Source organism: Podarcis liolepis (assembly GCF_965112155.1).
Source record: "Podarcis liolepis genome assembly, chromosome: 3".
NCBI classification, from domain to species: Eukaryota; Metazoa; Chordata; class Lepidosauria; order Squamata; family Lacertidae; genus Podarcis; species Podarcis liolepis.
The window spans coordinates 96,951,900-96,964,412 of NC_139557.1; the positions used below are offsets into that span (position 1 = coordinate 96,951,900).

At 46.2% G+C, this 12,513-nt stretch overlaps 1 protein-coding gene across 1 annotated transcript in view; it reads right to left on the reverse strand.

Moving 5' to 3' along the window:
• The window catches only part of KCTD3 (potassium channel tetramerization domain containing 3), a 32,822-nt gene extending 25,479 nt beyond the window's left edge, over window positions 1–7,343 (reverse strand). The window contains exon 1 of the mRNA XM_083494329.1: window positions 6,823–7,343. Within this exon, the coding sequence (XP_083350455.1) occupies window positions 6,823–6,899 (77 nt within the window). The 5' untranslated portion in view covers window positions 6,900–7,343. The remainder of the gene's footprint in view (window positions 1–6,822) is intronic.
• Between the last annotated feature and the right edge of the window lie 5,170 nt (window positions 7,344–12,513).

Consider the following 12,513-nt stretch of genomic DNA (forward strand, 5'->3'; position numbering starts at 1 on the left):
AATCCAAGCTATCTTTATTTGGATTAGGACCCAAAGATCAGGCCTTTGCAGTTGTTATTACCACAAATAAATGTCTCCTTTTTCCCATACACACAAAAGTTGCTTGTTTGTATTTTTTTGGTTACTACAGAATCACAGAACTGTAGAATTGGAAGGGACCCCAAGGGTCTATGATTCTATAGTATCCCAAAAAATAGAAAAAAGGGAGTAGAACAGATAGCATATAGGAGCCTCTGTATTATACACAATGCAGATTCTGTGCAGTTTTGCAATAAGGGCATGACAAAGCCAAATCTTCTCTGAACAAAGGGCTCAATATAGTCATTTTAAGCTTGAAAACTGGAAACTTGAAAACTTTCTCCTATGAAAAAAGCGGTCAGAACTACATTTTTTCCTAGTTAACTTTTTAGCAGTAAGTTTGAAGGGTCAATCAAGCAGAATTCAAACACTCTTGTAATCCTAGTTTATTATTTATTATTATTTATTGACCTATAGAAACTCACTCAAATAACAAAACTTCAGGAGCTAGAACAAACGTATTGTTTCCAAAAAGTCAAACAAACAATGCTAACTTGAACACAGTTCAGTACCCATGATATAAAAATACAGAATAGAATCCAAACAACAGGGAAATTAGTCCTGTTGAGTCAAATGAAACCTACCAAGAAGGAGCAAAGTACATCTTAAAATACAAAACCGACCCTGCTAATTCTGTGGTAGTATTTGACTGCAAATTTTCGCCTCCAGGTTAATTACATGTTTTGCGGAACAACATGATCCAAAAATATTCCCCCACAATTTTCATGAAAATGAAGGGATGTTACAGAGCAGTAGTTGTTGATGAATGGCACCAGAAGGCTGTTACTTAGATGTTAAGATACAAATAACATTACTACGTATAGCAACATACAACAATGATACGTTATTTACAAAAACTTAATTGCCACAGCAAAGTGTAGGAATTTAAAAGAAAGCACACCAAGGATAGCTGTTTTTTAACCTCACAAGTAGTAGGATGCCATGTTTAGATTTTAAAAATGTTTGTCCCTCAGTTTAGAAGTTACATCACTTTTCATACTCTCTGTCTAACCAGCAATATGTGTGTTTTGCTTAAGGCTGGAATCAGATCTGGAAAACTGCTGGATTTTAAAAATTTTAAAAAGGGGATCCACCCATTACTTCTTTGTCTCGTAATACTGGGTGTAAACAGACACTAGGAGAAACTAATCTAATCCCATAGTCATTCTCCATCTTGAGACCAAGACTATAAGCAGACTTTATGACTATAATAGCAGTGATGATTAACAGCTTGTGGTAACTGCCCTGAGACCTCCAGGTATAAGGTGAGTATATAAATTCAATCAATCAATCAATCAATCAATCAGAGGCCGTCTTTTCTACTAGTGGCACCAGTGTTGTGGAATGCCATCTCTGCTGAATTATGATAAACCTCATGATACTGGCATTCCACTAGCCCTTGAAGACATACCTCTTTAAAGGGACATTCCCCTCATCTCCTAACTGAACCTCCTGTTTAAATTGTAGTTAACTGGTGTTTTAACAGGCCTTCTTATTGTACATTTTAATTATGAATATTTAATGTTTTGATAAAATTGTTTTATTGTGCATCTTAATTATGTGTGACCAGTGCTTTTTTTCTAAAAAAAAAATGTTTGGGGGTACTCTCATTTTCCTACTCATATTGAAATACTGCCCCTCAATAAGGCCAAACTTAGATTCACAAAATGTTTAGGGATATGTGTACCCCTGCATCCCCCCCAGAAAAAGCACTGTGTGACTATATTCTTATAACTGGTTTTATACTTGTAAGCCACTTAGAAGTCATTTTGGCAAGTAAGCAATATACAACTTATAAGTGTTAACAACAAGCTCTTTGTTGTCATGCCTTCCTCTTTCCCATGCCTGCTTTGCACAAGTTCTCATATGATGAAGTGTTCAAGAGTTTGCTCACTATTTGAGACATTCTGGTTGGTCCTAATAAAGATTTGCCAACTGTGGATTTTTCACAATTTTTATATTTTCTCTGGTACAAGTGTCAAAACAAAAGAATGATAATCTCAGTTCTTTTTCAAAGTAGATGAGTGCCTTTAATGTAGCTGGTAGGCTATTCAATCCAATTTTCTCAAGGAAGCTCTGCTATGAACTATAATCAAGACTGGGTATATTCTACTTGGCACCAACAGAAATAAACTTTAGTTTGTTTTGTTGCAATTTATCAGCCTGATTAAAAAAAGGTACTGTGAACATATAAAAGGCCACAATGATTATAACATTGTTCATCAATCTTATTTTCCAATATGCTCTTTTGATAACACCAACTTATTATCAAGTAATACATTAATTTCAGTTTTTCTATAAAATAGACAAGTCAATACTACTATGAACAACAGGTTAAGAGGATCACTTAGATGTGATGCAAGTTGATGCACTTTTGACATTTAGAAAACTTTTAATGGGTAAAATTGAGGGATTCAATAAAACTATTGCAAATCAACAAAAGACAATTGAAACTTATTGAAAAATTATTTTGTAGTATCTGCAACATTTGTTATTTATCAATATACCATTCTGAATTACAATATCCTGCTTTTCAATCGTTTTTTCAATAACTGCACTACAATTGTTAGACTGTCAAGATACAGAATAAAGCAGGTTTCTATTTTTCACCTAACAATATCGCTTTTTGTTTTCAGTAATATACGAGTGTTTCATGTTGTGTAATACTTTGGCCTAGATTCAGAGCTCTGATAAACAGAGCTCAGCTCACAGAATGGGATAGTCACAACAGAAAGGCCAAAGGAAGACAATTCTTCTGGATGCCCCCTCTCCTAGAAGTATGCTCTAGAGCAGTGTTTCCCAACCTTGGGCCTCCAGCTGTTTTTGGACTACAACTCCCATCATCCCTCGCTAGCAAGTCCAGTGGTCAAGGATGATGGGAATTGTAGTCCAAAAACAGCTGGAGGCCCAAGGTTGGGGAACACTGCTCTAGAGCAGTGTTTCCCAACCTTTTTTGGGCAAAGGCACACTTGTTTGATGAAAAAAATCTCGAGGCACACCACCATTACAGCCCCGTGACGTCAGCGCGCAGCGTCACGCCGGGAGGGACGCACGAAAGTGTAACTTTCAATTTTTTTCCCTCCCCCTTGCCGGGGAACCTCCAAGCTTTGGGGGTGGGGGGGGGGAGGAGGCAGCAAAGCGAGGGACTGAGGGACTCCTCCAACGACAAGGGTTGGGGAAGAAGAGAAAGGGCTATTCCGCTCCAGTCATGGGAGGGGAATATGTACTGGCCCAACTGGTGTGCGGTCTTCGGAAAGCGGGGTGCGGGAAGGAAGCCTAGGCTCGGGGTCATAGAATCATAGAATCATAGAGTTGGAAGAGACCACAAGGGCCATCGAGTCCAACCCCCTGCCAAGCAGGAAACACCATCAGAGCACTCCTGACATATGGTTGTCAAGCCTCTGCTTAAAGACCTCCAAAGTAGGAGACTCCACCACACTCCTTGGCAGCAAATTCCACTGTCGAACAGCTCTTACTGTCAGGAAGTTCTTCCTAATGTTTAGGTGGAATCTTCTTTCTTGTAGTTTGGATCCATTGCTCCGTGTCCGCTTCTCTGGAGCAGCAGAAAACAACCTTTCTCCCTCCTCTATGTGACATCCTTTTATATATTTGAACATGGCTATCATATCACCCCTTAACCTCCTCTTCTCCAGGCTAAACATGCCCAGCTCCCTTAGCCGTTCCTCATAAGGCATCGTTTCCAGGCCTTTGACCATTTTGGTTGCCCTCCTCTGGACACGTTCCAGTTTGTCAGTGTCCTTCTTGAATTGTGGTGCCCAGAACTGGACACAGTACTCCAGGTGAGGTCTGACCAGAGCAGAATACAGTGGCACTATTACTTCCCTTGATCTAGATGCTATACTCCTTTTGATGCAGCCCAGAATTGCATTGGCTTTTTTAGCTGCCGCATCACACTGTTGGCTCATGTCCACCGGGCGCAAGGTCCACCGACCTCGGCAGAGAAAGGCAACAACCGGAGCCGATGACCAGTGGCGTAGCGTGGGTTGTCAGCACCCGGGGCAAGACAAATAATTTGTGCCCCCTAACCCGTGGATTTTAGCACTCGAGTGCGAGCGCGCCCCCCCCCAAGATGTTGCGCCCGGCCCCCCTGCACCCCAGGTCCCCCAATAAAACATTTGAGGGGGCCAGTCCCCCAGTTGATGGGCATTGCCAATGTGATCAACTATGCAGGGCGGGGTTTACTTGCCTCCCCCCCAATATCATACTGTATTCACATAGGCACCCCTGATGAACTCAGTGGGGCTTACTTCTGCCCCGCAAGCCTTTGCACCTCCGTGTCTCCTTTCCTCTCTATATGTAAGAGGGTGAAGGTCAGGCTGGCAGTGCAAATAAGGGCCCCGCTGCTGAAGGCCTCGCCCGCCGCGACCTCCTGGTCCACGGGCAGGGCAAGAAAGTGCCTTTTCCTTGGGGGGGGGAGTCTTAAATTTCAAACCATTATTATTATTATGAATATCTAATGTGCGTGGTTTCTCTACCTCCACCGACGACTCGCCACGTGCGAGGAGGAAGGCGGGCTCCCTTCACCTCCCCGTCCCCTCAAGGGAAAGGGAAAACGACGTGAGGAAAAGCGACGCGGGACAGCGAGCGAGGTTCTCCTCAGAGCCTTGTCCCGCCGCCCCCTCGCAAGACAGCCCTGAAGCCGAGCGCTGAGGGGCGGGGCCCGGCAGAGTCTCGCTGCCCCCCAACGCCTCTCGAGGCGGCATGAGGGGTGCCGCGTCAAGGGCGCCGGCGGGCGCAGCGGCAGCTCCTGTCAGGGCACGAGGCGGGCCCGGCGCCTCTCCCCCACCCACCCACCCCGCCCACCCATATCCCGCTCAGGAGGGGCCGGTGGGCTGGCAAGCGCCTCACAGCAGCAGCACCAGAGAGGGAGAGAAGTCCGCCTCCCGCTGCCGTCGCCTCTTCATCCCCAGCAGCAACTTCCCTGCCCGGCTCCCCGCCGCCGCCTCCTTCTCTCCCTGCTTTGCAGTAGCAGCCGCCGCCGCGGCACACCAGGCAACATCTCGCGGCACACTACTGTGCCGCGGAACACCGGTTGGGAAACACTGCTCTAGAGGACTTAAGGAGCCCCTAGAACTGTGGTTCCCAACGTGGGGTGCACACCCCATGGGGGGCAATTTGATGGGGGGGCAATTTGATGGGGGGGCAATTTGATGGGGGGGGCAATTCAAGAATGAGTTATTAACAGTTAATGGCCTTTTAGGCTTCGTCCACATGAACAGGAGTTCACTTTTTGAATAATAAGAATTATATGTCACAGGGAGGTGATTTTAGAGATGCTGTGGTGGGGCATGGCCAAAAAAAGGTTGGGAACCACTGCTTTAGAACAGTATAGTAGGTAATGTGAGGCGCTTCCTCCCCAATACACTTTGCTGAAGTATCCCCCGGATAAAATATTCTCCAAGAGATCCAACCAAATGAGGTGGTTCATACATAATGCTAAGCCAAACCATGGCTTAATTACACATGTGAAGGTTCCCACAGAGGAGACTGTGGTTATTGCACTCCTCCCCCTGGTCATCTGGCTGATGTGATCTAAACCATGGTTTGGCTTACCACGGGGGTCGGCAAGGTTTACCTTGCCTGGGCCAGTTCACTGCCGTGGAGATCCCTCTGTGGGCCAGATCGCAGGCCCATGTTTGACAGAGCACACTATGGAAGGAACAAGGCATGTTTGGACCAGGGAAGCCAAGTCCGGAAAGGCCTAACAGACCCTGTGGAGTTACTAAATTGTACGTCAAAAGGTATTAAAAAGGCTGGAATGTTGCTAGAGAGCACACGTCATACATGTGCAGGGCCCAGACGCACACACAGTGCTGACCATTCAACCTCGGGAGCTGTTGGACTCTCCAACAGACGTTTGTAAGCAGAGGTTGGATGCCCATCCACCAGGGGCTCTTCAGTTGCAATCCCTGCATTGCAGGGGGTGGACTAGATGACGCTTGGGGCTCCCCATCCACAGTTATTCTGATTCTATGAATCTCACGGAGTTTTTTTACCAGTGACACCATCCCTCAAGCAAGTTATAAAGTACCTAAAGCGGCAAGGTACGCACACACATACGTTGGTGTGGGTATATATATGTATGTGTGTACAGTGGTACCTCGGGTTAAGAACTTAATTCGTTCTGGAGGTCCGTTCTTAACCTGAAACTGTTCTTAACCTGAAGCACCACTTTAGCTAATGGGGCCTCCTGCTGCCGTCGCGCCGCTGGAGCATGATTTCTGTTCTTATCCTGAAGCAAAGTTCTTAACCCAAGGTATTATTTCTGGGTTAGCGGAGTCTGTAACTTGAAGCGTATGTAACCTGAAGCATATGTAACCCGAGGTACCACTGTATGTATATGTGTGTGTGTGTGTGTGTGTGTGTGTGTATATATATATATATATATATATATGTACATACATACACACACGCACATGCATACACACACCATGAAAGGTCCAAGGCCTTGACTTCGCCACGGGATTCTAGTAGCCAGTAAACTTCAATGCACTTCTCTCCTAAATGTGTTTGTTACCGCAGTAGTAAGGCCTGGTCTCGTTGCCGTGAATTCGGGGTGTCAGGGAAGAGAGAGAGAGAGTATCGTTTCGGCTCCCTCCTCCGCTCCCCAGGCCCCTTGCTCCCAAGCCCTGCCCCGACCTGAGGCTCCCCCTCTCTCGCCGCCCTCCTCGCCCAGCCCACCCCCTCGCCCGTCGGAGGCCCCGCCGCCCGCCTGCTGCTCACCTGGTGCCCCCGACATTGAGCTGGATAATCTCCCCGCTGCTGCCTGCGCCGGCGAAACCCGCGCCGTTCCCCGCCATCTTCCCCAGCAGCGACTCTGCCTCCGGGAACCGCCTGTCGCCGCCGCTTCCAGCCGCCGCCGCCGCCCCGGAGTCGAGTCCCGGAGGCGGCGGCGGGGCCGGGGGAGAAGAAGGAGCGTCCAGCGAGGCCGCGCAGCCCTCCGAGGCAGGCACTGGGCGCGCCGAGGGAAAGGCTGCCAGGTCGGGACGTGGGAGGGGAGGCTGAGGCGGCCTCCCTTCTCTCGCCGCCCGCCCGCCTTCCCCTGTCTCGTCAGGCGGCCGAGGAAGGCCCCGCCACTACAGCGGCCTCCGACCCTCTTCCCGGCCGAAAACGCTGCCGCTCTCTATGGCCAGGAATGCCATAGCAACGCGCGGTACCTGGAGGAGGGGGCTCCGCGAGGGACAAAATACCGACGCTGGTTGCGCCTTCGCGAGATCGCGCTGAGGCCGGAGCGCCGCGCGAGAGCCTCTCGCGTGGGAGGAGCTGGGGCAGCAGCAGGTGGCGCCGGCAGAAGTTCCTTCGCTCGCAAGCCTCTGGCTGGCCCTTTTCTTTGCTTATGGACGTGGTGAAGGCACGCAGACAACACCAGCTCCCTGAGCTCTCCAGGCTCAGGGAAGGATTTAGACTGAGTTTTAGTTCTGTCCCCCACGCGCGCACCCGCCGCCGCCGCCACCCACGACCCAGGTGGCGTTTGGAAGCCCCTTCCTTGGAAATCAGCAGCGACCCGATTCCGCGCGTATGTCACCTTCACAGCTAGTTTGCTCCGGATACTAGCCAGTATGCCTCGCACAACGCATAAAAAAGGACTTGGGGGGAGGGAAGTTCGGGGACCCACCGAGGAAGGGTGGGGTGTAAATTCAGTTAATGATATTAATTAATTAATTAGTAACACGCAGCAGGACTGCATTGCCTTAAAGTAAGCGGAGTTCTGTACATTACTATCTATAGAAGCTGCCTCCTCTAAAATTTGCACCCATCGTCTAAAATTGCTCAAGAAAGTCCATAAAAAGAGGTTAAGGTTAATATTCTTAATATTTTCCTACCTGTATCTTCTCACCTTAAATGTTCTGAGATAGACAATCTCTGAACCTAAAGGTTCCATATAGCCATATTTGATAAATATCCATTGGCAGACATCTCCTAGGACACAAGAAGAGTGCTGCTGAATATTAAGGTTGTCATGTGTCATCTTTTTTCTGGACACATCTTTTTCAGGGGCAAAAATTGGGACAAACTGCATTTATTTGCTGTGAATGGCCATCATAGCGTCCTCTTTTTTGCTCTTCAAAATATGTCAATGACCCATCTGGACCAGAATCCTATTCCTTCAACCAATGCAAAACCGGAAAGCAGGACCTGGTTGCAACAGCATTCTACCAACTTGTGATTCCCAGGACTGTATCAGGGTTAAAATGCATCTTCTATATTGGCACATTGTTTTAGTAAATAGGCAAACATAATATACAGAAGCACTAGGACCAGCTTGTGCTTCTGGCAAACTGGGAAGTTAATGTTTGTTAGAGATAGTTATGGTTGTTTATACAGTGGTACCCCGCAAGACGAACGCCTCGCAAGACGGAAAACCCGCTAGACGAAAGGGTTTTCCGTTTTGGAGGCGCTTCGCAAAACGAATTTCCCTATGGGCTTGCTTCGTAAGACGACAGCCCATAGGGAAATCTCAGGGACAGCGGGGAAGCGCAGCGCGTCTTCCCCACTGTCCTCGGACCTCCTCCGAAGCCTGGCGGCGGGGCGGGGCCGCCACCTCCCGCCGCCGCCGGGCTTCGGAAGGCTCCTCTGAAGCCGGGCGGTGGGGCGGGAACACCTCCACCCGCCGCCGGGCTTCGGAAGGCTCCTCCGAAGCCGGGCGGCGAGGCGGGAACACCTCCCGCCGCCGCCCGGCTTCGGAACGGTGCTCCGAAGCCGGGCGGGGGGGAGGGAACACCTTCTGAAGGCGGGCGGGGGGCGAAAGTCTTTGCTCCCCCCTGCCTGCCTGTCCCAGAGGGCTTTTGAAGGCAGGGGGGGAGCAAAGACTTTCGCCCCCCGCCCACCTTCCCAGGGGCTTTTAAATCGCCCCGGACAGCGGAGAAGTCCTCCGCTGTCCCGGGGCGATTTTAAAATGCCACCCGCCAGCATTTTAAGATCGCCTGGACAGCGGAGAAGTCCTCCGCTGTCCCGGGGTTTTTTAAAATGCTGGGGTGGGAAGAAAAGCCCTTGTCCCCCCCCCCCCCCAGCCTTCAGAAGAGGTCCGGGGACAGACTGTCCCCGGACCTGGTCTGAAGGCGGTTTCCCTAAGAACGCATTAATTGATTTTCAATGCATTCCTATGGGAAACCGTGCAACGCAAGACGAAAAACTCGCAAGACGAAGAGACTTGCGGAACGAATTAATTTCATCTTGCGAGGCACCACTGTATATAATGCTATTTATGATATACAGTATTCACAAACTCTTTTAAAAACATGTATCAAACATCTCAAATTCTATTCTTTCATTATTAGTAAAGATGTGTTTGTATCCTAGTTTGAACTTCAGCTTTTGCAATAATATATTCAGCCTTGAAGTTAAGTTACTTCTGAGAACAACAGATAAAATTTAGTAGTTGCTTGGCAACCACATTCCAGAGGTATGAGTGAAGTTTGTGTATGAATGGATTTTGATCATGCTGGACCTGTGATGCAGGCAATCTGGACTGCAGCATTTGCTACTTTAAGAAAGGTTCCTGTGTATATGGAGAGAACTACACCTGACAATCTAGACTTTTGCTGCTTTGCTAGGTGGAAACTTTGGGCCTACACAAATGGAAGATGTCCCCATGCATATACTGAGACAATTCAAACCTGGATATTGGTGAAGAATTTCACAAGCCAAAAAAGACATTGTTGGTTGACAGCTAAGGTAATAGGATTAGTAGGTACCTGTTGAAAAAGTTATAGCGTCTGATCAACTACTAACTGCATTGTCCTTGTGTTTTTACTTCTATCAATTTGAACGTTAAAAAAAAAAACTTTTCATGCTGCTAAAAGTCCCATAGAGTTTTTGCCCCATAAAGTACTATTTATTGCATCCTCAAGAACAAACAGAAACTCTGAGTGATTTTTGGCAGAAAACCCACATGGGACCCAGTACAGATCAGGGTCCCACAAAGCTGTGCTTCCTTCCAAAGAAAAGTGGCAGCATTAAACATGTTTTTAAAAAGTATTACTCATATAATGTGTAATTAAAAAAAAGCCAACTGCCTGTAGCACAAGGGCTTTCTTATCTGTTCTTCAGGACTCTCCCTAAACTACACCGCCTCCTCAACCACATCCCTTTCTGCAGTTTACATTTCCTCACTGGGCCTACTTCATGTCTTCTTTGAATATTTTTGCCTGGGTGGAATGTGTCCTTGAAGTCTGATAATGCCTCTTGGTTGCATGAACAAAGGATAGAGAGGTTGTGCCAAGTGTCGGATCACCCAATGGGCAGACTAAGCAAAAATAAATGGTTTTTAAATAAAGAATTTGAAATTTGTTATTTAAAAAAAGCATTGAAGTAGTAATCATTTTTCTAACATTGATGAATACTAACTGCTCTGCAGAATACTTTTTTCTTTCCACCTGAAAAGAATAAAAACCCTCTGAGAACAACACTGTCAGAACAGACTTGATTCACTTACCCTACTGTGCATGGAAGTGGGCATGCTTCGTCGAGTCGACTTCAATGAATTTATCAAGAATTTTGCAATCAGAACATTTAGAAAGATGATGTTTTAATTTCAGCATACCTGTAAGTTTTGTGCCATTTCAAAAAATGTTTTTATTTTACAGTTTAAGGTTGTTTTTGATTTGAACTACATATGGGGAAGCAGCATAATCTTTTTAGTGCTTTGGGCCTTTAAGGTTTTAATTGAGCCTTGCTCTGAAAAGAGTTCCAGACTGCTGCCCTAGAAGATCTCACTGCTCAGAAAAGCAAGCCATGCTGCCCAGTGTAGTATATGGAGGCTGTGGGAATTAGGAATATTCTCACCCCCTTTAGAACTCTCCAAGCTCTCATTAAATTCAGATCAGGAAGTTGAAAATTTGAGCTATATAAAACCATTTTAACTCATGTCAGTTTTTTCTACCACGACTCAGCATCCTTTATTGCCATGGCTTTACAGGATCGTTAAAAGTCAGGGCTGGATTGAACTTTAAAATGCCATCAAGCCGTTCACCATTACTTAAAGTACAGGTATTGATTTAACTTAATGTTGTAAACTTTGACTGGTAGGAATTCCACAGTCTCTGGCAGCAACTTGCTCTATTGCAGCATGATTCATACAATGTACAAAAATTAACACCATACATTTTTACATTTCCTTCTGCAATGTGAGCTGCTACTTCTATCCTGATTGTTGCAAATGTTTGCCAGTCCCACATGCTGTTATTTTTGTGTACAGCTTTCAAGACAGGCAAAAATAAAAGGCGTTGTACAACCCTCAGGTCACAGAAAGCTTTCTGGGCAACTCAGAGAACACATATAGTACTTTTTAAGGTACCGGTATGTCTCTAGTCTTCAAGTCTGCAGAGAAAAATTTGAATTGAGAATCTATTTAAACTATTGAAGCCCAAAATAAGACTGGAAGCACAAGCATGTTTTCTTACAGAACTGACAAAGCAATTCTAACTATAGGAGAATTTACACCATATTAAGTTAAGATGCTGTAAGTTACCCCTGTTTCAAACACTTTTCAGGAACAAGAGTATGTCCTGCTGAGCCAGCCTGAGCCTGGCAGAGGGAAAACAAGCTTAAAACTGGAGTTTGACCATCCATTTTCCCAGTGTTAAATTCTGCTCAGTTGCTAAGTCACATGACCAAGCTGCAAGGTGTTGGGAATACGTCCAAATCTGCTCCTCTCTTGTCACATCACACTCCCAGAACACCCTGTTTTCAGGACTTTGCCCATCTGAACCAGGATTTCAGCCAGCATAGTCCCAGCAGAGCCCAGCCTCAGCCAACTCAACCAAATATCAGCCTATTCCAAAATCATTCATCCTAGCAGACCTTGGGAATGTTTTGCGCTGTAAATCTCACTGGACACACAATTATTTTCTCATATACAGTGGTACCTCGGGTTACATACGCTTCAGGTTACAGACTCCACTAACCCAGAAATAATACCTCAGGTTAAGAACTTTGCTTCAGGATGAGAACAGAAATCATGCTCTTGCGGTGCAGCGGCAGCAGGAGGCCCCATTCACTAAAGTGGTGCTTCAGGTTAAGAACAGTTTCAGGTTAAGAACGGACCTCCAGAACGAATTAAGTATGTAACCAGAGGTACCTTGTGTGTGTGTGTGTGTGTGTGTGTGTGTGTGTGCAGATGTATAAATGTTTCGCAAGCAAAATGACTGAAGCAGTATACAATAAAAATAAAATACAAAAGATGACAAACTCAGTAAGCAAAAGGCACTTAAACTACAATTGTAGGATTATTGTTTGAAATTACTGGGTCACACTGTGTGTGTGTGTGTGTACACAGACACAAATTCAGTAGCCACCTATGTAAGACTAGTCTAATTAACTTTGGTCTGCTATCTTGAATGTTCAATTATAAATTTTCATTGTAACTAATTTTTTAGGACCAGACCATTGGTTTTTTATGACTAGATGAAGCGT